We start from the raw sequence: 25,595 nt of genomic DNA, 5'->3' as shown, positions 1-25,595 counted from the left end.
ATTAATATTGGTTATTAATTTGGCCATATCATTATTAGAACTTTATTTATTTATTTATTTATTCATTTATTTACTTATTTATTTACGAGAGAGGGTGCGAGTGAGTGAGGGGCAGAGAGAGGAGACAGAGAAGTGGGGCTCATCCGAAGTGGGTCTCGAGCTCCCCCAATGTGGGGCTCTAGCTCATGAACCATGAAATCATGACCTGAGCTGAAGTTGGACGTTTAACCAAAGGAGCCAGCCAGGCGCCCAGCATTGATCTTGTTGAACATCTCCATCAGCGCTTTTGAGTGACCAGATGCATTGTCAACGAGGAGTCATATTTTGAAAGTAATCTTTTTTTTTTCTGAGCAGTGGGTCTCAACAGTGGGCTTAAAAACCAGTAAACCATGTTGTCATCCAGGCTTTGCTGTTCCATTTATAGAACAGGCAGAGTAGATTTAGCATAATTTTTTTTTTTATATATATGAAATTTATTGACAAATTGGTTTCCATACAACACCCAGTGCTCATCCCAAAAGGTGCCCTCCTCAATACCCATCACCCACCCTCCCCTCCCTCCCACCCCCCGATTTAGCATAATTTTTGAGCACCCTAGGATTTTCAGAATGGTGAATGAGCATTGGTTTCAATTTAAAGCCACCAGCTGCATTATCCCCTAAGGAGAGAGTCAGTTGGTCCTTTGATGATTTGAAGCCAGGCATTGACTTTTCTCTAGCTGTGGAGGTTCTAGATTTGTGTTTTTCTAATATAAGGTTGTTTTGTCTACATTGAAAATGTGTGATTTAGTGTAGCCACCTTCCTTAATTATCTTATCTAGATTTTCTGAATAACTTGCTTCTGCTTCTATATTGATACTTGGTGCTTTTCCTTGCACTCTTATGTTATGGAGAGGCTTCTTTCTTTAAACCTCAAGAACCATCCCGTGTTAGCTTCAGACTTTTCTGCAGGTTCCTCACCTCTCTCAGCCTTCGTAGAACTGAAGAGAGTTTGGGCCTTGCTCTGGGTTAACCTTTGGCTTAAGGGAATGTTGTGGTTGGTTTGATCTATCTAGACTGCTAAAACTTTTTCCATTATCATCAATAAGGCTGTTGTGCTTTCTTATCATTTGTGTGTTCACTCTAGTAGTACTTTTAATTTCCTTCAAAAGCTTTCCCTTTGCATTCACAACTTGGCTTATTGGCACAAGAGGCCTAGCTTTTGGCCTATTTCTGCTTTTGACATGCCTTTCTTACTAAGCTTAATCACTTCTAGCTTTTGATTTAAAGTGAGAGATGTGGGCCTCTTACTTTCACTTGAACACTTAGAGGCCATTATAGGGTTATTCATTGGCCTGATTTCAACGTTGTTGTGTCTCGGGACCTGAGGAGAGGGAGAGACACGGGAATGTCTGGTTGGTGGCACAGTCAGAACACATAAAACACTTACTGATTTTGTTGTCTTTGTGGGTACAGTTTGTGGTGCCCCAAAACAATTACAGTAGTAGTATAACAGGTCACTGATCAAAGATTACCATAACAAATACAACAATAATGAAAATATTAGAAATATTAGGAGAATTAACCATAAGGTGAAGTACATACATGAAGTGAGCAAATGCTATAGGAAAAATGGCACCAGTAGACTTGACGCAGAATTGCCACAAACCTTTAATTTGTAAAAAAGGCAGTATCTGCAAAGTGCAGTAAAGTGCAAAGTGCAGTAGGGTGAGGTGTGTTCCCTTGTGATGAGCCAAGGAAATTGCCTCTGTAATCTCCACTGGAGGAGTCAAGGGAGAATAGAAAAGGCCTCACAGAATAGCTGGGAATATTCCTGCTCAAGGTTAGGGTGTGATTCTCTACTCAAAGAGCCAGAGAAAAAAATTTCTTGGCTGGAAAATATCAAAGTACCATGTTGCAACAGACTAGATGTATGGAGCACTGATTCAGGAGTTGAAATTGAGGAAAGATACATGAATTTCTGGACAGGAGAGAAGTTTACATAGAATTATCAAGGTAGGGATGGTGTATGTCCGTAGTTGAAGCCCAGTCCTCATCCAAGTCATGTCACCATACCAGCGTCAAAAATAAATCCCTACTTAGGATGACACTTTATTTGGAAAGACTGTTGTGATGCTCTGACCATGAGGTACGTAGGTGTCTGAAAATCAAATACCAAAAGGCTTTTCTCTTATAGATACAAGTGAATAGTTCCAGCAGGATCTTTGTGGGAGAGTGGGATAAACTGGTGGGGGTGAGCAGATGACATGACCGTGGTAATTTAACAGATGTTTTTTTCTGTGGTCACCTTATGCTCGGAACGAGTCCTTAAAAGAGGATGTTCTGCATTGTCTTGCTTAAGCTGAGAGCTAGCCAAAGTTTAGCAGTGCGTGGCGAGGAGGTAAACTTGACTAAACTTTGGACAAGTCAATAGGTAAGAAATGGGCATTTGTGAGCCCTTGGCCAGTACTTAATGTAAAATCCTTTTGGGTTAATGGCAGATATATTGGTTCTGGAAAATACCTTTTAGATATTAGTGCAGGTTCTAGAAAATACCTATTCGATATTAGTAAATATGTTTACCGTATTATTGTCAGGCAGTAAACTCTGCCAGGGTTTGGGGATAAACTTAGTTATAAGATATTGCTGCTGTTCTCAAGGGACAGAGGTCTTGGTTGAAATAGTAAATGTATTTTTAAAAATGCTAATATCAAATACATGGTAAAGACTGTAAGGTCTCAAAGAAGGAAAGCTGAGGCAGTAGGAAAGATTGATGGAATAGGTAAGGTTTAAATCTGGCCTTGAAGAACTTGCTTGCTGGGATAATGAGAGAGAAATACGGAGTATGGAAAATGAATACACTGTGGTGATGTAGTGCTCACAGTATGTTAAAAACCAGTTTGTATGATCCAGAGGCTATGAAAGTAAGTTAGAGTCATAGGTAGAAGTCACCTGGTGGTGGCCTGAAGTATTGAGCCTTTTTTATTTTAGGCAAAGGAAATCAGAAAGCTTTTTGAGTGAGATAAAGCAGAAGTATTTGAGGTGGAAAAGGATTGGGAGAGTATTGAGATCACTTACTATTAGTTTAGGTGTAAGGTCATGAAGGTCTAGAGTAGGATAGTGGTTTTAAAAATGGAAAAGAAACAGATTTAAGGACATCTAAAGAAGGATCAGCAAGACAGTAATTGGCAGACTGGGGGAAGAGGGAGGTGTCAAAGAGGGTACCAGTGAGATTAGAAAATGGTACTGTCAGTGTACCAGTGAGATTAGAAAATGGTACTGTTGACTCTTGAAGTGTTGTTTTGTTTTGTTTTTGGTGGGTTGGGGGGCAGGTGATGAATTGAATTTAATGGCTAGAGGAGATAGCCAACAAGAGGTTATAGGTCCAGTAGTGAAGATTAGACTGGAGATGAAAAAATTACCTGAATAGAGTTGCTTTATTGACCAGGTGAACTTGGCTTTCTCTACTATACTTTTGCATTTCAGGAACAAGAAAGAGAGAATCTTGGGGATATCTATAATTGAGAAGTGGGGGGGGGGGAGATTTGAAACTAAAAGGCAAATGAAGCATGACCAGAAAAATAAGAATAATAGCGTAGTATAGTATAAGGAGAACATTGTGTATAGGTAGAGCTATCGTCAACACTGTTGAATGCTAAAGAGAGGTCAAGAATAAGGACTGAGAAAAGGCCATTGGATTTGGTTAGGAAGACTTGGAGAGAGTAGGATTAGTTGAGTGATGGGTGGAGAGTTACTGTAAATTAGAATAAGAGGTGGTGGTATGAAGTATATTCAATATTGTAAGATTTTGTGGTGAGGAGAAATACAATTCTCTTGGTGGTAGCAAGGTTTAGGATATTAAAGTTTTTGATAGCAGGGACCTGGCAGGAGTCATTGAAGATCTAAGAAATAGGGAATAATCCATAGAGCAAAGTTGCAGAGAGGAAGTAGGGAGGCTGAATCAAAAGTTTTGCTTTAACCTTAAAAAGGAGAAAGGGTAACTTGTCATTTGAGACTGTGGACAAGATAAAGGAGGATGGGTGGGACATGTGGAGATTTTTGAGAAGTTTAAATTAAGTTGTTGGGGATATATGACATTTACCTTGTTAGAGTGAACTCTAGGATTTCCTTTTAACAGTTCGTAGGTTTAAGTATAGTCCTTTATTTCTTTCTGTATTTTTTTTTTTTAAAGATCTTATTTTTAAGTAATCTCCACACCCAACATAGGACTTGAACTCAACAATGCTGAGATCAGGAGTTGCATGCTGTAGTGACTGAGCCAGCAGGAGTCCCTAAGTATAGTCCTTTAGAAATCTTAAACAGTACTGCTAAGTTAAAAGAAGTTAACTTGTTCCCCACCCCAACCTTCTTTTATTCCTCTTGTACTTAGGCTTCTGAAGCCTTAAATTGTCAGATGGGTTCTTTGGATTTTGTAGACCACATGTTCAGTAGAAATGTTTGACTTGAAAGTCATAAACAGACTTACTATTACTAGATTTAGCTGATACTTAATGCCATATGCAGATTTGGTCCACAGTTTTCCAAAGATAGTGCCAAAGAAAGGTGCTCAATAAATATTAGATTATTATCAGTTTTGGACTTTAAATTATAAGTGCTCAGACTTAGCCTTGTGCAGCACTTGGCATTGTACCCTTCATTAATAGAGACCTTTTTCCTGATTTTTTGAATTGGCTCCTAGTATGAGGGGCTCAATATAAGAGAGTGCACTGGACACTGTGAGTACTGATAAATCAGTGTGATGAATGAAGGCATGAAATTAGTTAAAAGTGAATCTGTGAGGGAGATTTATAAATTTGTCAGTAACAGTATCAGATGTACAGAATAAGCAGAAAGAGCTCTTAGTCACTTTTTAAAAAATCTATCCACCCATTTGTTTTTGACTAAGAAAGTTGAATTTAAGCTTTGTTAGAAGGGAAATTCATGTTATACTTATAGATGAAAATAGTGGATTTTATAACTCCATTTGGCAGCCATAATCCATAAACTGGCTTAAACATCATTTTTTTTCTTTATGCTTTTTTGAGCACCTTAATTTTTTGAAATTAATTTCTTAAAAACGAGGTAGAGTTACTTTTAAATGGTATGTGGTATTGGCTTTGGATGACACAGTTTTAGACCTTCAGTAAGTAATTGTGGGAGAAGATTATGTAGATTATTGTATAATTCTGGTATTATTTTTCCTTCCTCATTTGTCTTATCTCAGCCTTTAGATCTGTGCTATCCAATACGACCACTTGTCTACTTAAATGTAAGTGAATTAAAATAAAATAAAAGATTTGATTTCTTAGTCATACTAGCCATGTTTTGGGTGCTTCCTAGCCACATGTGGTCAGTGGGTACTGTATTGCCCAGTGGAGAGTCTATTTCTATTATCATAGAAAGTTGTGTTGGATAGTTGTAGTCTAGATCTTTAATTACTAATAATGCCTGGAAAGTAAATATCAGGAACTTGGAATAGATACTTAAAACACCCCACACCATGGAATTTATACAACTTCAATCCTAACAAAGTCAGCCTTCTAAAAGTTAAATATTATTTCTTTAGGATAGCCTTTGTATTTAATTTTATTGATAGCAGGGACCTGGCAGGAGTCATTGAGTAAGGTCTTAGGCCTTACTCAGAAGTCATTCTGATAATAATGTAAGACAGAATAAAGTAGTTGTGCTAAGAGCTGTCTCTGCCAGACTGTTTCTTTAACAGCTTAATTAAGATATAATTGATGATACAATAAATTGTGCGTATGGAAAGTATAACATTTAATAAAGTTTTGATATGTATATATCTCTGGAACCATCATCATAGCCAACCTAATATATCTATTACCTACAGGTTTCCTCATGCCTCTTTATAATCCCTCCCTGTATAAGCCCTGTTCTTTTTTTACCCTTTCTGTTCACCTCTAGACAATTGTTGATTTGCTTTCTGTCACAATAGAGTAATTTGAATTTTCTAAAATCCTGTATAAGTGGAGTCATGCAATCTATACTCTCTTTTTTTTGGTCTGACTTCTTTCACTCTCCATAATTATTTTGAGATTCACATATTGTATGAGATTCCATATTACATGTACACATAATTCATTACTTTTTATTGTATGGATGTATCACAGTTTGTTCGTCTATCTGTTGATGACTGCTGCTGTTGATAAGCTGCTATGAACATTTATGTACAGGTCTTTGTATTGACATATGCTTTTATTTCTCTTGAGTAAATACCTAGGCATGGAATGGCTGGATAATATGGTAGGTTGTATGTTTAACCTTTTAAGAACTATTTTCCAAATTGGCTGCACCATTTTACATTCTCCCCAGTAGGGTGTGAATGTTCCATTGGTTCCATCGTTGCAAATTCTTGGAACGGCCAAGCTTTTTAATGTGACAGACTATTTTAACCAGAAAAGACTGTCCTAGGAGAATTAATTCCTTGTTCTTGCAACTTTTTGTATTTAAGTGCTACAAAAATAGTATTTTGTGAAAAGATTTTAAGACAGTCTTCTACAGATTTATTTACTCTTATTTTTGATAGTATTTGTTCATTAATGCTGATTTGAAACTCAATTTATGAGAGCCATTACATTTCCTTTCTTACTTATTTCTCTTTTTTTTGTTCTAGCGGCCCCTTTGTTGCTTTATGCAAACAGACGGGACTTGCGATTGGTTGATGCTACAAATGGCAAAGAGAATGCTACGATTGTAGTTGGAGGCTTGGAGGATGCAGCTGCGGTGGACTTTGTGTTTGGTCATGGCTTGATATACTGGAGTGATGTCAGCGAAGAAGCCATTAAACGAACAGAGTTTAACAAAACTGAGAGTGTACAGAATGTTGTTGTCTCTGGATTATTGTCCCCTGATGGACTGGCATGCGATTGGCTTGGAGAAAAATTATACTGGACAGATTCTGAAACAAATCGGATTGAAGTTTCTAACTTAGATGGATCTTTACGAAAAGTTTTATTTTGGCAAGAGTTGGATCAACCCAGAGCTATTGCCTTAGATCCTTCAAGTGGGTAAGTTTTGTGCAATGTACAAAGGCTATTGCATCTCTGTTTCCTGGTTTCTTTCTGCTAGCATAGACTCCTCCATCCCCAAGAGAAAAGAGGTCAAAAACCCAATTTTAGATTCTTTGAGCTTCTTTTCAAGTAGACTTGAATGTGGAAGATTGTGTTGTGTTCTTTAAGATGTTTCTGTAAACCGTTTTGTTTCTAATATCACTTACGGGACAGCAATATATAGAGTTCTTGGTTTGTTTTCTACATTTAATAAGTACAAGAGGATAATTAGAAGAAGGAATGAAGACCTAAAAGAGTAGTATTCATTTATGGATCTTAAAACTTTCATTGTATATGCAATCATTTTGTAGTACTAGTGTTTTTTTAATTGAACTCTGAACTATTATTTAATAATTTAATATGCCAGTATTGAATGAACAATAAAAATTAAGTTGTTAACTCATTTCTAATTCAAGAGATTTGCTGTAAAGATTTATTTTCTAATGAGAAGGGAATCGTAAAGCCAAGGGTAAATCCTGTTAGAAAATGTGAACTGTGTCATTATATGCTTCTGTTACTGTGCTTCACTTCTACCATATACCATTCCTTGATACTTGTTTATTGAATATGTTGTCATGCCACCTGTCATGGTAGGGGTAGATAAACATCTAAACATGAACCTGAAATGAATTACTAGTAATTTAAAATCTAAAGATAAATAACCTGCAAATAACCATTTTAACACTTTGTTTTCTTTGACTTCCAAGTATGTTGGAATGTTTTAAAATTCATTTATAGGAGTGCCTGGGTGGCTCAGTCGGTTAAGCGTCCGACTTCAGCTCAGGTCATGATCTCATGGTTCGTAAGTTCAGGCCCCTTGTTGGGCTCTGTACTGAAGGTCAGAGCCTGGAGCCTGCTTCAGATTCTGTTTCCCCCTCTCTTCTGCTCCTCCCCTGCTTGTACTCTGACTCAGTATAGTGAAACTTTAGGATGAGAAGTCTGGAACACACATGTAATTTTTATGTGTGTGTATTTATATTTATATATATGTGTGTGTGTGTGTATTAAAATTGTATAATTTTCAGAGGGGCATTAAGAGGTATCTGCTAAAGTCAGGATGGTCTTTTAATAAAGCATGATAAAATACAGTGGTTCTAGTGGAAGGAAAAAGTATTGAGTGGCCCAAGGAGGAGGTCACAGATGTTGGATATGCAATAAACTGTACAGATTGAAGAATTTGGTTGTTGAGAACTTGAAAGATATTTTTGACAAATGGAATCTGTGTTTTTCCAACAGAGTTTGAGAGTCTCAGTGTTGAAATGTTTGTGAGGTTACTGCTTTATAGAGCATACAGGGTTTTTGGTGCTTTCAGTGGTCATTAGGGAACTTTGGTGAAAAGACAAATAGTTCTTAAAATTTTTTTTTTGACAGACTTAATTTTATAACTGTAAGGGTAATGATGGCAATTTAGCCAAATATCCATTAAATAGTATGTTTAGAGTTCTGCTTTTTGTGTTCTTGTTGGGGAGAAAGAATATCTTTAAGGATTTTCAGTGTATTTAAAGACAGAAAACTTGGGAGAGAGAACTTTCCCTTCTTCAAAAGCCTGTTTACTTGCATTATGTAGTGTGTAAGTGGAGAGGGGAAGAGTGTTAAAAAAAATTGGAAGGGCCACAGAGCTCTTGTGGAGGATGGGTAGATAAAAGAGCTTGATTACCACAGTTCTGGAGCAGCATGTAGATCATTTCTATAAGGAATAATACGATAGTACATCATATAAGGGATAATGTGATGGTACCTATTCAAGGAAGGTAACTCTTCACTCAGGATTTGATAATTTAATGATTAAATGAGTCATTCTCATTTTGTGCCCTAAAGCTGATCAGCTTTACTTCTGGGTGTCACGTCTGATAAGTATCTAGGAAGTAAGTTTACCGTATGATTAAAAAATACATTAGAGTTTTTCTGTGGCTAACTTCCCAGTATTGAAGATGAGAAACCACCAAAGACTCAGCTGATCAAGAATATTACTGGAAGAATCAATAAAACTGTGCTTTGAAGGTAGACAGTAGTGTTATTTAAGCTTCTAAGGGATGTTCAGTGAAGGCGTAAAGTTTGCTCAGACACTCAAATATTTTTTCATTATTTTTGAAGGTTGTGGTTAGTGTTGCTTATGTGTAGGAGTGTGTATGTAAATTTACTCCCCCTCCCATTCTTAAAATCTTTTTAATTTTTGGAAAGTTATGTGTCATATGGCTATTTTTAAAATTACACAACTGGAAATAAATAGAATGCAGCCAAATGGTATACATTTGGTAGTTAGCATGATGGAGTGTAAAATTATATTTTAAACTCATGCATTTAAAAATATATCCTATCAGTCTTCAGTGTTGATCTTAAATTTATGTTAAGGATTGTGGTTTTACTGGAAAAGTAATTTTAGATTGAGTACATCACTTATCAAACAGAAGAGATGATTTCCAGATTTATTTTTGGGGGGAGAAATGAAGTTTACTTTCCAGAGAAAGTACATGAAAACAGTGCTGAAGAAAAATGTAGGCCTTATCAAAGTTCCAGTATCCTGGGTTATGGGGTTCAGAAGAGCTGACTGAGCTCTCTCACATCAGCTTATGTAAAAGGAAAGCTATTGAATGACTGGTATTGTTTGAGCCCTGGGAACTAGTGCAGACATCTGTGTGCTTTCGGATGTATGGAGTTCTTTGTGTGATCAGTCCATTTAGCCTAGACTGAAGGAAGATTTTTATTTCCCTCCCTAAATTTGGCCTCTGTTAGTCTGAGATTTTTTTTTTTCTTTCTTTTGAGTGATGGCAGTGTAGAATTCAGAATAAGGGGCAGGAAAATGTGTGTATACAAATTGTTCCAGAAATGAACAACCATAGTTAGAGAAAGCAGTATCCTTACTTTATAGGGAGAGATATTCCTGACTGTGTGGCTGCTCTAATTGTAAGTTCCTTAGTCTGTTTCACAATGACTGTACTAATCTTAGTGATGTTGAGGGCCAGCTGTTTCAGGTACACATAAAGCAGTTTTAAGGGTTTTTTGTTTGTTAAGGATCTGTTCATATTTCAAATCCTTTTGGATATTTTTGAAACAGTTAAGCTTTAGTGATTCAGTCTGAAGTGAATTCATACTGAACCACTTTGAATGATACATATTTTTAAAATATATTCTTATCATGAAGAATAATATTTATAGTACTAAGAGCTCTGCTTTAAAAATGCTTGCAGAACTCAGTGGAAAAAGAATAATGTATACTTTCCTCAACAATTATATACATTTAATTGTCATATCTTGAGTATGTTTAAAAGTATTTTCTACACTGTTTTGTTCCAGGTGACAAAAATCATTCCTGCCACATAGAAGGTGTTCAATAAATATTTAAAAAATTTTTTAATATTTATTTAATTTTGAGAGAGAGACACAGACAGAGCAGGAGTGGGGGAGGGGCAGAGAGAGAAGGAGATACAGAATTCAAAGCAGGTTCCAGGCTCTGAGCTGTCAACACTGAGCCCACTGCGGGGCTTGAACCCATGAACTCTGAGATGACCTGAGTCCAAGTTGGCCGCTTAACCAACTGAGCCACCTAGGCACCCCAATAAATATTTTTTGAGTGACTGGATTTTTTATTTTCTTTCATAATCCTTTTAGTTTTCCTTGTTAAGAGGAGAAAATGTTTTCTAAGCAAATGTAAATTTTAGCATCATCTCATGAATTCTACCTCAGTATGGTTTTGATTATAATTTCTTACTTAAAACATAATAAGGTTTTTAGTTTTTTCAATTCAGTTCATCAAGATTATATTTTATGGAAATAGAAAAGTCACTTATAAAGTCACTTATAAATAGAAGTCATTTTATCTTTTTGGACTTCAGTTTTCTCATCTCTAATACGATGGGTTTCTTTCAGTTTTGACATTGTTTAAACTTAAAAAGTGAAGATATTTAAATAAGTACTCTATATCAATTTAAAATTTTTTACTTTACAATTACACATTCAAGTCCATAATTTAGTGTATGTTACACTTAGAATTATTTCTGCAGAACAGATTCTTTTTAAAAATTTTTTCTAAAGTTTTTTTTAATGTTTGTTTATTTTTGAGAGAGAGAGAGAGAGAGAGTGCACAAGTGGGGGAAAGGCAAAGAGAGAAGGGGACGGAGGATCTGAAGTGGGCTCTGTGCTGATAGCAGAGAGCTCGGTGTGGGGCTGGAACTCGTGAACCTTGAGATCATGACCTGAGCCAAAGTCAGATGCTTAACCGACTGAACCACCCAGGCGCCCCTTTGCAGAACAGATTCTTAAAATTTGTTTCTACTGCTCTTATTGCATAGGTCATCACACTCAACAACTCCCCCCCCCCCTTTTTTAGGGCTATTCGACTCGTAAAACCAGTTTGCCAGTTCTATGTGATGTAAATTGGAAAATACTGTAAACTGTCAAAGGTTCTTTTTGTTTGAAGAATGAAAAAGATAGCAAATTACTTTCAGGCAGATTATATAGGTTAAACATATGTTTGGGAGGTGAGGTTTTGAGATTACTACCCAAAATTTAAGAGAAACGTATTAGAAAAGCCACTAATCCAGGAAATCTGGATTATTGGTTTGGCTTTACCCGCCTCTGGGATATGATGCAAGGTCCTTGAAAATGAAAAGAAAACTTTTTAAGAATAAGTGTGTGTGTATATGTATATTTTCAAATGTTAGCGTAGGGATCTTTACTTAAAAAAAAGAAAAATCTTAACCCACATCCAATTTTTACAAGAAATCTTAATCCCATCCAATTTTTAGTTCTTTATGTCTACTATTCTTTATGTCTACTATCCATTACCCTTAGATTGAGTTTTAATTATGTAGTCAAAATTTTTTTATGTCCTCTATCTCCAGACCCACTTTTATTGAAGGAATATTAAAAAGGAATATTTGCAGTATAACTAAATGACTTTACCTAGCCCAGTCTCTTAATAGTTTTGGTTTTTCAGTAAACGCTTTCCTTACTTGCAGCACTGACCTTTTAATTCAGCCTAAGCAGAAAGAAGAATAAAATTTTGTGAGAGTAAACAACAGGATACCTTTAACTGTCTGTATTTTGGTGATCTTACGTACCCTTGCTGTATTCCACTGTGACTGGCTCTTTAGAAACTACAGTAAATTATTTTTAACTGGCACCAAATATTTGTGCCATTGAGCCTTTAAGATTTTGGAAGGAGTTTGCCAGAGAGCTGATTTGTGAGGTAGGAATAAAATGATTGTCTTTAGTCTTTTTCACATTATTTAATATTGATACTGTATTCCTTTTAGAAGTTTTTCTCTTAAGACTTCCTGATTTTTATACTCTTTGGTTTTCCTATCACTTGGACCACTCTTTTCCTTCCTTCACTAGCTCTTGAGATACGGAATAGTAAAAGTGCATCATTTTCTTTATTCTTTCCCTGAGATTATATCCATTTCCATAGCTTTTGCATAGAAGCAGATAGCCAATTATGCTAAAATAGAAAGCTTCATACTAGTCTTTGCTGTAAAACACTGGTTCTGTGTATGAAGGATCTTGCTTCATATCTCAGCAACGTACAGTTTTGAAAGATGTCCTGCAAACTGGGGGAGCCTATTTTCTACCCATTAAATCCTAGAACTGGTAGGAAATCTTGAGGATCTTATAGCTAAAGGCCTTCACTTTTTGGCTAAAGAAACCAAGGCCTTGGCCAAAATAAGAGACAGCTAGATTCTAATTTACAATTTTTTTTTTCTTTTTTTGTAATTTGAGAGAGAGAGAGAGAGTGAGCAGGGGAGAGGGGCGGAGGTGTGGGGGGGAGGATGCAGGAGAGGGAGAGGGAGAGAGAGAATCTTAAGCAGGCTTCATGCTTGGTGCAGAACTTGATGGAGGGCTCAGTCTCACGACCATGGGGTCATGACTGACCTAAGCTGAAATCAAGCGTTGGACGCTTAACCAACTGAGCCATCCAGGCACGCCAAGACAGCCAGATTCTTAGCTGAGATTTTCCAGTCTCACAGTTGGTGCTTTTTTCTTCATGAAAAGCATCTTGATAAAGCTGTGTTTTTTGTTTTGTTTTGCAAATTGAATTACTTTAAAAATGCAACATGGTAGCTTTATTTAAAGAAGGATTTTTGTAAATTCTTTGTTTTTTAGATTTATACCCTATCATTTTTTATTTTACCATTGCTTTTTGCATGCTCTTAGTCCACTTGGGTTCAGCTTCCTTATATTGAGGTATGTTCTTCAGCCTTTTTTAGCAAAAGTTGATTAATTACAAACTCTTGGTCTTCATCTGAAAATGTATTTAGTTTGCCCTCATTTGTTAGTGAAAATTAGTTGATTATAGAATCTGGGCAATAGTTATTTTCATTCAGTTGTAGGAGGGTCTTATGATTTTAATTGTTGCTATGAGAGGTCTGTTATTTTCTAATTAACATTGTGGCTAAGTACTTTATCTGTTTTTTTTTTTTTTCCTGGTTCTTTAGAAGCAGCCCATAAGCATCTCTTAAGTTTTGATATTTTGCAGCTTTTCCTACACTGTCTAGATGTAGCTCTATTTTTTTTTTTTTTTTTTTTTTTTTTTTTTTTTTTTTTTTAGTCCTGCTTAGAACTCATGTTTGTAAAATCTATTATTATTGTTTGGTAGTTCTAGAAACTTATCATCCATTATTTTTTACTTTTCCCTCATCATCCTTAGAATCCTTTGGAACTCCTTTCTGCTCCATGACTCTTAATCTTGCTTTCATATCGTCTCTTTATTTCTCTGGGCTAGTGTGTAGTTTATTTTTTTACTTGTCTTCCAGATAACTAATTCTTTTCTCAGGTGTGCCTAATTTTGCAGTTTAATGAATCAGTTGAGCTTTTAATGTCAGTGACTATGCTTTTCTAGAAGCTCTTTGTACTCCTCATTTAAAAGACTTATGAGAAAATGTCAGCCTACATGAAAGTAGAGAGAATAGCATACCAATAATTTTAGACTTATAAAAAAGTTACAAAAATAGTACACCCTGCATCCCTTAAGATTAACATTTTATTTAACCATAGAACAGTTATATAGACCAAGAAATTAATGTTGATATAGTACTGTATCTCTGTATACCATATTTAAATTTGTTCAGTTTTCCTACTAGTGTCCTTCTGGTCTAGGATCCCGTATTGCATTTAGTTGGTATCTACATGGTCTTTTCTAATCTGGGACATTTTAGCAGTCTTTGTCTTCATAACCTTGACCTTTTGAACATTACTGGACAGTCATTTTTTAGAATGTCTCTCAATTTGTGTTTGTCTGATGTTTTCTTATGATTTGATTAAGGTTATACTTTTTTGGCAAGAATACCACAGAAGTGATGTGTGCTCTTCTCAGGGCATCCATCATATCAATAGTGCATGATATGAATCCTGGCGATGTTATATTTGATTACTTATGATGTTGTCTACCAGAGTGTTTTTTTTTTTTTAAACTGGATTTACTGTTATTTTCCTTGCAATAAATATTGGAAGCTATGTAGTTACCTTGTTTCTCATCATTCTTTTATCCACTAATTTAGGCATTCTTTGATGGTTTTTGCCTGCCAACGATGATTGCTGTGGTTTTGCCACATGGTGATTTTTCTAGTTCCATTGTTTCTTCCACATGTATTATTAAATTCTACTTTAATGAAGAGCTATCTTGTTCTTCCCACTTATTTATTTAAGTATTGTTTATATTAGTATGGGCTCATGTGCATTCCTTTAATTCTATAGATTATAGTCCAGTATAATGTCATCATTTTTTGCTTAAACTGTCCCAGATTTGGCCATTGGGAGCTCCTTCAAATTTGTTTCTGTGTCCTTTTGATAAGTCCTCATCATTTTTTGAGTACTTATAATGGTCTTACTGTGGAAGATGTTTCAGACTTATCTTGTCCTTTTTCTACTTCGTGCTTAGAATCAACCATTCCTCCAAGGAGCTCTGTCTCCTTTTATTGGAAAATGGTATTTATTTATTTATTTATTTATTTATCTATCTATCTATCTATCTATCTATCTATTTATGAGAGAGAGCGAGCGAGTGAGAGAGCTGGGGAGGGGCAGAAAGAGAGGGAGACACAGAATCCAAAGCAGGCTCCAGGTTCTGAGGTGTCAGCACAGAGCCTGACGTGGGGCTCGAACCCACAAACTATGAGATCATGATCTGACCCAAACTCGGACACTTAACTGACTGAACCAGCCAGGCACCCCTGGAAAATGGTATTTAGAAACTAAGATCTGGAAGCTAAGTGTGTTCATTGCTACTAGGTTTTCATTGCTTTTAAGACCTCTCAGTACACAGAGTTAAGAAATACATGGATGTGTACACGTGCACATAGTTCTGTGTATTTTCATCTTTGTCTATATATTCAAAAAAACATGAGTTCATTATATCTAGTTCCAACCCACTGCTGCAAAATTATATTACAGTCTTGTCCTTTTCTTCTTTTGGTCTGTTCTGTGATATTGAGAAACCTGGTCTTATGCACAGTATATTTTTGTATACCTAGTGTGCAAGGGTTTCAGAATTGCTAACCTATTCTATGAGTAACAAATTTACTGTCTAGAATACAATGCTATGAAACTACTGTCCATAGAGTCAAAATACTGTCTTTGAAATTTATTTAGGTAATTTCTTTCTTATCTGTTGCAGTGTGGCTATGTTCTTCATTTATAAAACAATTGTTACTGTTTGTATTCCATTTCGAATGTTCCCCTGTATCCTAGCTGATTTTAAGTATTGATTTATATTGGAGTTTGTCAAACAATTGCCATTTTTTAAAAGTTAGAAATAACACAAAAAGTTATACTCTGAGTAGTGTCCTTCTTCCCCATCTCTTTTACCCTGGTCCTATTCCCCCTTCCTGTCCAGTCTGTTCCCTCTTATTTATAGGTATTTTACTTTCATTAATTTTTGGTTTTATCTTCTTGAATTCCTTTTTGCACAAATGAGCTAATGACGAGTGTTCTTTTATAGTTCTGTGTGTTTCCGTCTTTGTCTACATATGAAAAGAACATGAGTTCATGTTGATAACTCCAGTTCCAGTCCACCACCACAAAATTACATACTAGTCTTGTCCCTTTCCTCTTTTGGTCCATTCTGTGATAGTGGAAGCCTGGTCTTATCCACCTCCCCCTGCCTTTTTTCCCCTCTCATCCTGTTGCCTTACTGGAAAGATTGTACAGTTATCCAGTAGAATGTTGTAGATTTTGGATTTTCTAAGTGATCCTTGTAATGTTTTACTTATTTTTATGTCTTTACATTTCTTATAAAATGAAATTTAAAATAGAAGACTTAGTGACAAATTCAACATTTTGCACGAATGCTTCATAGGTAGTACTAAGTACTTTGTATTCATCACATCAGAAAGCACATGATATCTTGTCCTCCTTGTAGTGATAATAAGATAGTTCATTAGGTTCAGATGGTGAAAGTTAACATCTTTATTATAAAGCTGAGTTTTTCCTCTTATATCCTTCACATATTTGTGGGATTATCCTTTTGTACCATGCCAATATCCAGTTCCTCACCTATTGATTGTTTTAACACCCACTGAACATTATTTTTTTGTATTATTTCATTAGGAATATGTGTTACTGTTTTATGATGTTCTATCTCATGTATTTTATTCCATATTTCATGTGTTTTAATCTTTTTAAATATTTATAATCTCTATCAGATTGCTCGGTTGTCTAAAGTTTTTAGAAATTCACTTCTGTGCTTTGTTATATTTGCTGTTTCTTGCTTAAGGTGAACTGTTGTTTTTATAGGTACTGTATAGTTTCGGATTGTGAGCTGATCTTCAGAGGAGTTACTGGCCTCGGGGGTAGGGGGTTGGTGGTGCATATCCCTCCAGAGAGGTTTTAGTTTGCTTCTGCTAACTACCCTACAGGGTTTCCAGGGACAACTTTATTTTCTATTTTTAAATTGAAATATAATTTCTATACAGTAAAATGCACAGACCTTGTTTATGCGGTTTTAGCAGATGTGTACACCTATGTTATCACCTTGTTTAAGCAGAGATCGTTTCTTACATTTAATTTTTGGAGTTCGAAGTTCCTGTACCATGTACAGAGAATTAATTCAACCTCTAAACCGATGTGAGGGCAGTGTGTGGTTACAAAGTCTTTGCTGATTTTTCCTACCTTTTCAGAACCTAGGCCAAGACTGAAAAGCTCCTTTGCCTTCCTCTGCCAGTGGCAGATTTTTGTATTTCATTGTTCCCAGGGAGTCTGTGAAATGTGCAAGAATCTTCTCACAGTGTGTTTCTTATGTGTCAAGGCCTTATCTTCCCTGTTTTGCTGCTGAAACAGAAGTCCCTCAGTTTCTGAGATGAGAACATCCTAAAGGGTTGTTGTAACATCAAGCATGTACTGCTTTTTACCTCCCTGTTCATTTTTGGCTGTCTAGAGATTTCTTCCCCTACTTTCATGATACTTAGCTCTATATTTAAAAGCTTGTTTATGTATTTTTATTTTGTGTATATGTATGTCTTAGTCTGTTTGGGCTGCTGTAACAAAATAGTGAGTGGCTTATAATGACAAATTTATTGCTTACAGTTTGGAGGCTGGGAAGTCTAAGATTAGGGTGCCAGCATGGCCCCTTCTGGTGAGGGCCCTCTTTTTGGTTCTTAGCTGGTGCCTTCTTGCTGTGTCCTTACACGGTGGAACAACGTAGGGGTTTCTTTGTAGCTCTGTCCTCATTACTAAGCACCTCTCAAAGGCTCCACATCTTATCACCTTTGAGGATTAGAATTTCAACATACGAATTTTGAGGGGACACAAACATTCAGACCATGGCAATGTATAAATCAAATAAAAGTGGTTCTAGAGGTTTTGTAAAAGAAGGGTTTTCTGCTTATTTTATTATTAAATTATCAGAAATAGAAATTCTAACTTTCATGTTTTTAAATATTGCCTTTTCTTATTGTGGATATATATGCAAGATAAGCATTATTCATACTTACTAATATGTGTATTAATGACTTTTAATTATAGGTAGGATTAAATAGGTAACTTCAAGAATCACAAAATGATTTATGATCAAGTATAGATCTGGTTCATTTAGTTTTTATGACTCAATTCTAAATGTTCTCTTTATTAGCCACCTTTGTGTGTAATTACATCTTGTAAAGGGTACAAAACCTAAACCAGTTTAGGTTTATTGAAACTGAGCGCTTCTGGATATTTTTGTTAGGGGAAACTGGATTCGGAATGGAGAACATACTAGACTAGGGTTTGTGAACATTTTGGAAAATTTATTATTTTATCCTTACCTAAATTGTAGACATTATTATGCTTTGGATTGTAGTAAATTTGTATAAAATGGTTGATATCTAGTCTGATTGTCAATTGAGGTATTTTTACTTCCTGGTATAAGAAATTTTGATGTTTTAAAAACTTAACAGTTTCTTTACTTACTGTAATTACTTCCTAATTAAAATAAAGCCTGTCTTCAACCCTTCACTTCATTTAAAATTTATTTTCCAGAAAGTATTGCAGTGGATATCAGGCCAGATACAACAATAAAATTACATTTGTATGGAAACTAGTGAATAGCATTTAACAACCTGGTACTGGTTCATGATTTTTGATGAATAGCAGATGTGAATACTATTGCAAACTGGCGCTGTAACCGTATATGTTTAATTCTTCAGTATCAAGTCAGAATGTTTATCTTCTCTTAAGTCAAAGCCAAAACAGAACCCATTGAAGCCAAAATAAATTAGGGGCCAAATAGACCACATAATTGAGAGCTAGTAATAATTGTTGCTGAAGATTTTTTCTATATGAGCCTGTAGCCTGGCCTGTGAGAAGCCACAGGCAACATTTATCAAACAGTCTTGCATCCTAAGGATACTAAAATTGGCTTTTCAATATGATGCGGATAAAAAACTTTTGCAGAATATATTACACAGCTAGTTGAATTTAGACACTTTATTGTTGAGTACATTCAGGTAATCATAGAGTTTCTAAGCTAGGTTAACTCCCCAAACAAAAAACCTAAGCTAAACCAAACCTACTTTTTAATATGTGTTATTTTTTATTTTTGGAAAGATACAGTGATGTAGTCAAGGAGTTTACCTTGTAGTCTTATTTTAAAGCAGGTGGTTTAAGAGGGAGGTGTCAAGCCTCAGTGTCAGATATTCCTCATTCTAATAACAAAATATTTAAGTCATATTCTAACAGAGAATATAGAGAATGTTTTTTTCCTCAGAAATCTTTTTTTCCCTGCATCCTAAAATCTCTATTCTGCTGCAGTCTGTTTTTATTTAACTGATAGATCTTTAAAAAGTTTACACCTTTCTCTTATTGGCTGGTGCCCAACCCCCTTTAAAGATTAACTTTGTCTTAAAAGTACTAGCACCCAAAGATTGCTCTTTATGAAGTCTGACACCTTAGTATGACTGACACTCAGGCTTCTAGCAGGTGCTCCACACTCAGCGTGGAGCCTGACACAGGACTTGATCCTACAGCCTTGGGATCATGACCTGATCCAAAATCAACAGTTGGTCTCTCAACTGACTGAGCCACCCAGGTGCCCATATGCTGTATATTTAGTTCTGGAAATGGCCTTCACTTACCTTTCCAATGCAGATGTATCTCTTGATGACTTATTTGACATTCATTGCCCCCATGATGCTTTCTATTGGCAACTCTACCCTAGCTGTTTCTGGAAATTTTGAAGTCAGAATTATTTTGAAATATGACAAACAAAAGTCCCTAAAGGATCCAATTTTGTTTTTAAATTGTCTGTATTTAATAAATTAATGTGAAAAACTCTAAAGTTAAAGTTTACTGAGAATTTTTAAAGCTCTTTTATAAACTTGGGATTTTTCTAGTTTACATAATCTTTCTGATACATAGAATGGACCTTTAATTTCTTTTAATACCTAGGTGTCTGTTAAGTTTATAGAGATATCGTATCTTTGTACCATGTCTGGATTATACATATTTGAGAACAGAGCATGGTACTCTTATCTTGTACTACACTTGTACTAAGGGATGTAAATTGGTATTCATTACTGTAACTCAGCTTTGTCTCCCCACCTGGCTCAAATAAAGTCCTCAGATAATCATAACCCAGTTTAACAGAGTAAGTCTTCTGTATCTACTTTGGATACAGGAGATACTTTATCTGATTTTGGAGGACAAATCAATCCCATTAGATGTTTTCTTTCCTCTGTTAGGGTTGTTCTTTTCCCCTCATGCTGAATGATGGATGAGTTTGGGTTTACAAAATGGAACTATCCGTGTGATCAGCTGCCATAGTTCTCCAACATCACATCCCTTTATAGTGTCCTCTGAGCAGGGCTCAATAACTTCCACTCCTTTTGGATCAGCTTCATTGATGCATCCCTGAGTGCCATGAATGCTTCTCTCCTGACTCTCTAGGACCTGTTGCCATTTTACTGTGCTCCTTGGAGAGGGACAAAGTTGAATAAAGCAGATTCTGAGCCTGAAGCCTAGGGAAAAATATAATGTGACTGCTGTGGAGAGGACCCAAGCACAGAGCCTCATTCTGCTGTCAGGTCATTCCGTTCCTGGAGACACCCACTTGTTGCATTTTAAGAATAACATTAATTTCTTTCAGGCTCTGTTTCTTATTCTTTCCTGTGGATACATAATTTAGCTGCCTTTGGGAAAAAGTACCAATTGAAGATTTGGTACCAATCTTACTGACCAATACAAATGAGTACTAAGCTTTATAGAACAGTAAACTGAAGCAAAAGGGCTTTGTCTTTTTTTTTTTTTTTAAGTTTACTTATTTTGAGAGAGTGAGAGAGAGAAAGAGAGTGTGTACACATGAGCAGGGGAGGGGGTAGAGAGGGAGAGTGAGAGAATCCCAAGCAGTCTCCACACCGCCAGTGCAGAGCCTGATGCGGGGCTCGAACTCATGAACTGTGAGATCATGACCTGAGTCAAAACCAGGAGTCAGATGCTGAACTGACTGAGCCACCCAGGTGCTCCACAATTTTTAAAATTTATTTTTATTTTTAAATTTTTATTTAAATTCAAGTGAGTTAACGTATAGTTAACTGTATGTTTCAGGAGTAGAATTTAGTGATTCATCACTTAAATATAACACCCAGTGCTCATCCCAACAAGTAAGTGCCCTCTTTAATGCCCATCACCCATTTAGCCCATCCTCCCAACCCAGCACCCCTCCAGCAGCCCTCAGTTCTCTGTATTTAAGAGTCTCTTATGGTTTGCCTTCCTCTCTGTTTTTATCTTATTTTTTCTTCCCTTCCCCTGTGTTCATCTGTTGTGTTTCTTAAATTCCACATAGGAGTGAAATCATATTTGTCTTTCTCTCACTGACTTATTTCACTTAGCATAATACATCCCACCTGTTATTTTGTAGACTTATTTATTTTTTTAATAAATTAAAATTTTTTTTAGTGTTTATTTTTGAGAGAGATAGAGACTGAGTGCAAGCAAGGGAGGGGCAGAGAGAGAGGGAGACACAGAATCCGAAGCAGGCTCCAGGCTCCTAGCTGTCAGCACAGAGCCCGATGCGGGGCTCAAACTCGCAAACCACGAGATCACGAATGACCTGAGCTGAAGCCGAACGTTCAACCGACTGAGCCACCCAGGCGTCCCTTATAAAATTTTTTTAATGGTTATTTGTTTTTGAGAGACAGAGAGAGAGAGGGAGACACAGAATCCGAAGCAGGCTCCAGGCTCTGAGCTGTCAGCACAGAGCCTGACATGGGGCTCAAACTCACGAACCGTGAGATCATGACCAGAGCTGAAGTCAGACGTTTAACTGACTGAGCCACCCAGGTGCCCCATTTTGTAGACTTTTTTAAAGAGAAGTTTTAGGTTCACAGCAAAATTGAGTGTGACAAAATCTTTCTTTCTTTCGTTCTTTCTTTTTTTTTTTTTTTTAATTTTTTTTTCAATGTTTTTTATTTATTTTTGGGACAGAGAGAGACAGAGCATGAACGGGGGAGGGGCAGAGAGAGAGGGAGACACAGACTCGGAAACAGGCTCCAGGCTCCGAGCCATCAGCCCAGAGCCCGACGCGGGGCTCGAACTCACGGACCGCAAGATCGTGACCTGGCTGAAGTCGGACGCTTAACCGACTGCGCCACCCAGGCGCCCCCGTTCTTTCTTTTTTAAAAAATGCTTATTTATTTATTTTGAGAGAGACACTGAGAGCGTGAACGGAGGAGGGACAGAGAGAGACACAGAATCTGAAGCAGGCTTCAGGCTCTGAGCTGCCAGCACAGAGCCTGATGTGGGGCTCAAACCCTTGAACCGCAAGATCATAACCTAGGCCAAAGTTGGATGCCTAACCGACTGAGCCACCAGCACCACCCCCTGCCCTCTCCGCTGGGACAAAATATTTCTAATTCCTCCCTTCTGTAATAAAAACTTTTATTTTCTATTCATTTATTCCTTCTCTAATGCTCTTCCTTTCTTTAATGTAGATCTGAGTTTCTTATTTATATCATTTTCTTCTCTTTTCAGAACTTCTTGCAAGGCAGGTCTACAGGCAAAAATTCCCTCAAGTTTTGTTTGAGAAAGTCTTTTTTCACTTTTGAAGAATAATTTTGGAGGGTACAGAATTCTAGGTTGGTAGGTTTCCCCGGACCTTTCATCTCTCTAAATACTTCAAATATTTCCATCCAGTCTTTTCTTGCTTGCATGGTTTCTGAGGAAAAGTTAGATGTCATTCTTATCTTTGCTCCTCTGTATCTGAGGTGTGTTTTTTTCTTCTGCATTTTGTTTTCCCAAGATTTTTTCCATGTCTTTGAATTTCTGGGGTTTAAATATTTGCTTAGGTGTAGGTTTTTTTTTTTTTTTTTTTTTGTATTTATGCTGCTTTGCTGTTCTGTGAGCTTCTTGGATCTGTGGTTTGGTGTCTGACATTAATTTGGAGAAATTCTGAGTCATTATTGCCTCACATATTCCTTTTTCTTTTCCTTCTGGTATTCTCATCATGCATATGTGTATCTTTATGTTATATCTTTTGTAGTTGTCCCCCAGTCCTTGGATATTCTGTTCTGTTTTACCCCACACCCCCCCCTCCCCCCCCCCCCAGTCATTTTTCTCTTTGGCTGTTTCTGTGGACATATCTGTAAGCTCAGATTCTTTCCTTAGCTGTGTCCTGTCTACTATTGATTCCATTAAAGTCATTCATTTCTGTTACAGTGTTTTTGATCTCCATCTTTTTTTTTTTTTTTTTTATTCTTAGAATTTCCTCCATCTCTTGGGTCCTATTACCGATCTGTTCTTACATGTTGCCTATCTTTTCCATTAGAGTCCTTGGGATATTAATTATGATTGTTTAAATTTGTAGTCTGATAATTCCAACATGCCTGCCATATCTGAGTCTGTTTCTGATGCTTGCTTGCCTTGTCTTTTCAAAATAATTTTCTTTTTAATATGCCTTATAATTTTTCGTTGAAAGCCAGCTATAATATACTAGGTAAAAGGAATTGCAGTAAATTGGCCTTCAGTAATGTGTTGAGTAATGTGTTTTGGGAGAGAAGCATTCTATAATTCTTTCACTGGGGCCAAGTTTTGTTGGTTTGGTTTTTTTTTTTTAAGTTTACATCCAGGTTAGTTGGCATAAAGTGCAACAATGATTTCAGGAGTAAATTCCTTAATGCCCCTTACCCATTTAGCCCATCCTCCCTCCCACAGTCCCTCCAGCAACCCTCTGTTCTCTCTATATTATTTTTTATTTAAAAAAATTTTTTTTTAACGTTTTTATTTATTTTTGAGACAGAGAGAGACAGAGCACGAACGAGGGAGGGTCAGAGAGAGGGAGACACAGAATCTGAAATAGGCTCCAGGCTCTGAGCTGTCAGCACAGAGCCCGACGCGGGGCTCGAACTCATGGACCGCGAGATCATGACCTGAGCCGAAGTCGGCCGCTTAACCTACTGAGCCACCCAGGTGCCCCTCTCTGTTCTCTATATTTAAGAGATGTTTTGTTCCCTCCCTGTTTTTATATTATTTTTGCTTCCCTTCCCTTATGTTCATCTGTTTTGTATCTTAAATTCTTCATATGAGTGAAGTCATGATATTTGTCTTTCTCTGACTAATTTTGCTTAGCATAATACCCTCTAGTTCCATCCACGTAATTGCAAATGGCAAGATTTCATTCTTTTTCATTGCCAAGTAATACTCCGTTGTGTATATATACCACATCTTCTTTATCCATTCATCCATCGATGGACATTTGGGCTCTTACCATACTTTGGCTATTGTTGATAGTGCTGCTATAAACATGGGGGTACATGTGCCTCTTTAAAATCGTACACGTGTATTATCCCTTGGATAAATACCTAGTAGTGCAATTGCTGGGTCATAGAGTAGTTCTTCTATTTTTAATTTTTTGAGGAACCTCCATACTGTTTTCCAGAGTGGCTGCCCCAGTTTGCATTCCCACCAGCAGTGCAAAAGAGATCCTCTTTCTCCTCGTCCTCGCCAACATCTGTTGTTGTTTGAGTTGATGTTAGCCATTCTGACAGGAGTGAGGTGGTATCTCATTGTGGTTTTGATTTGTATTTCCCTGATGATGAGTGATGTTGAGCATTTTTTCTTGTGTCAGTTGGCCATCTGGATGTCTTCTTTGGAGAAGTGTCTATTCGTGTCTTTTGCGCATTTCTTCATTGGATTCTTTGTTTTCTGGGTGTTGAGTTTGATAAGTTCTTTATAGATTTTGGATACTAACCCTTTATCTGATATGTCATTTGCAAATATCTTCTCCCATTCCATTGGTTGCCTTTTAGTTTTGCTGATTGTTTCTTTCACTGTGCAGAAACGTTTTATTTTGATGAGGTCCCAGTAGTTCATTTTTGCTTTTGTTTCCGTTGCCTCTGGAGACGTGTTGAGTAAGAAGTTGCTGTGGCCAAGATCAAAGAGGTTTTTGCCTGCTTTCTCCTCGAGGATTTTGATGGCTTTTTGTCTTTTGTTTAGGTCTTTTCATCCATTTTGAGTTTATTTTTGTGTATGGTTTAAGAGAGTGGTCCAGCGAGGTTCATTCTTTTGCATGTCGCTGTCCAGTTTTCCCAGCACCACTTGCTGAAGAGACTGTCTTTATTCCATTGGATATTCTTACCTGCTTTGTCAAAGATTAGTTGGCCATACATTTGTGGGTACAATTCTGGGTTCTCTCTTCTGTTCCATTGATCTGAGTGTTTTTGTGCCAGTACCATACTGTCTTGATGATTACAGCTTTGTAATACAGCTTGAAGTCTGGGATTGTGATGCCTCCAACTTTGGTTTTCTTTTTGAAGATTGCTTTGGCTATTCGGGGTCTTGTTCCATATAAGTTTTAGGATTATTTGTTCTAGCTCTGTGAAGAATGTTGGTGTTAGTTTGATAGGGATTGTGATTAGGGACCAGTTTTTTTTTTTTTTTTTTTTTTTGAATGTTGTATTTATTTTTGAGACCAAGAGAGACAGAGCATGAGCAGGGGAGGAGCAGCAAGAGAGGGAGACAAAGAATCCTTAGCAGGCTCCAGGCTCTGAGCTATCAGCACAGAGCCTGACACGGGCCTCAAACCCACAAACCATGAGATCATGTCCTGAACCGAAGTTGGATACTCAGCTGACTGAGCCACCCAGGC

At 36.7% G+C, this 25,595-nt stretch overlaps 1 protein-coding gene across 1 annotated transcript in view; it reads left to right on the top strand.

Moving 5' to 3' along the window:
• Positions 1-25,595, top strand: part of LRP6 (LDL receptor related protein 6) — a 182,415-nt gene that overhangs the window by 18,300 nt on the left and 138,520 nt on the right. The window contains exon 2 of the mRNA XM_030321740.1: positions 6,613-7,006. Within this exon, the coding sequence (XP_030177600.1) occupies positions 6,613-7,006 (394 nt within the window). The remainder of the gene's footprint in view (positions 1-6,612; positions 7,007-25,595) is intronic.

The sequence above is a fragment of the Lynx canadensis genome, chromosome B4 (genome assembly GCF_007474595.2).
Source record: "Lynx canadensis isolate LIC74 chromosome B4, mLynCan4.pri.v2, whole genome shotgun sequence".
Lineage (NCBI taxonomy): Eukaryota > Metazoa > Chordata > Mammalia > Carnivora > Felidae > Lynx > Lynx canadensis.
This window is presented reverse-complemented; position numbering and strand designations above follow the sequence as displayed.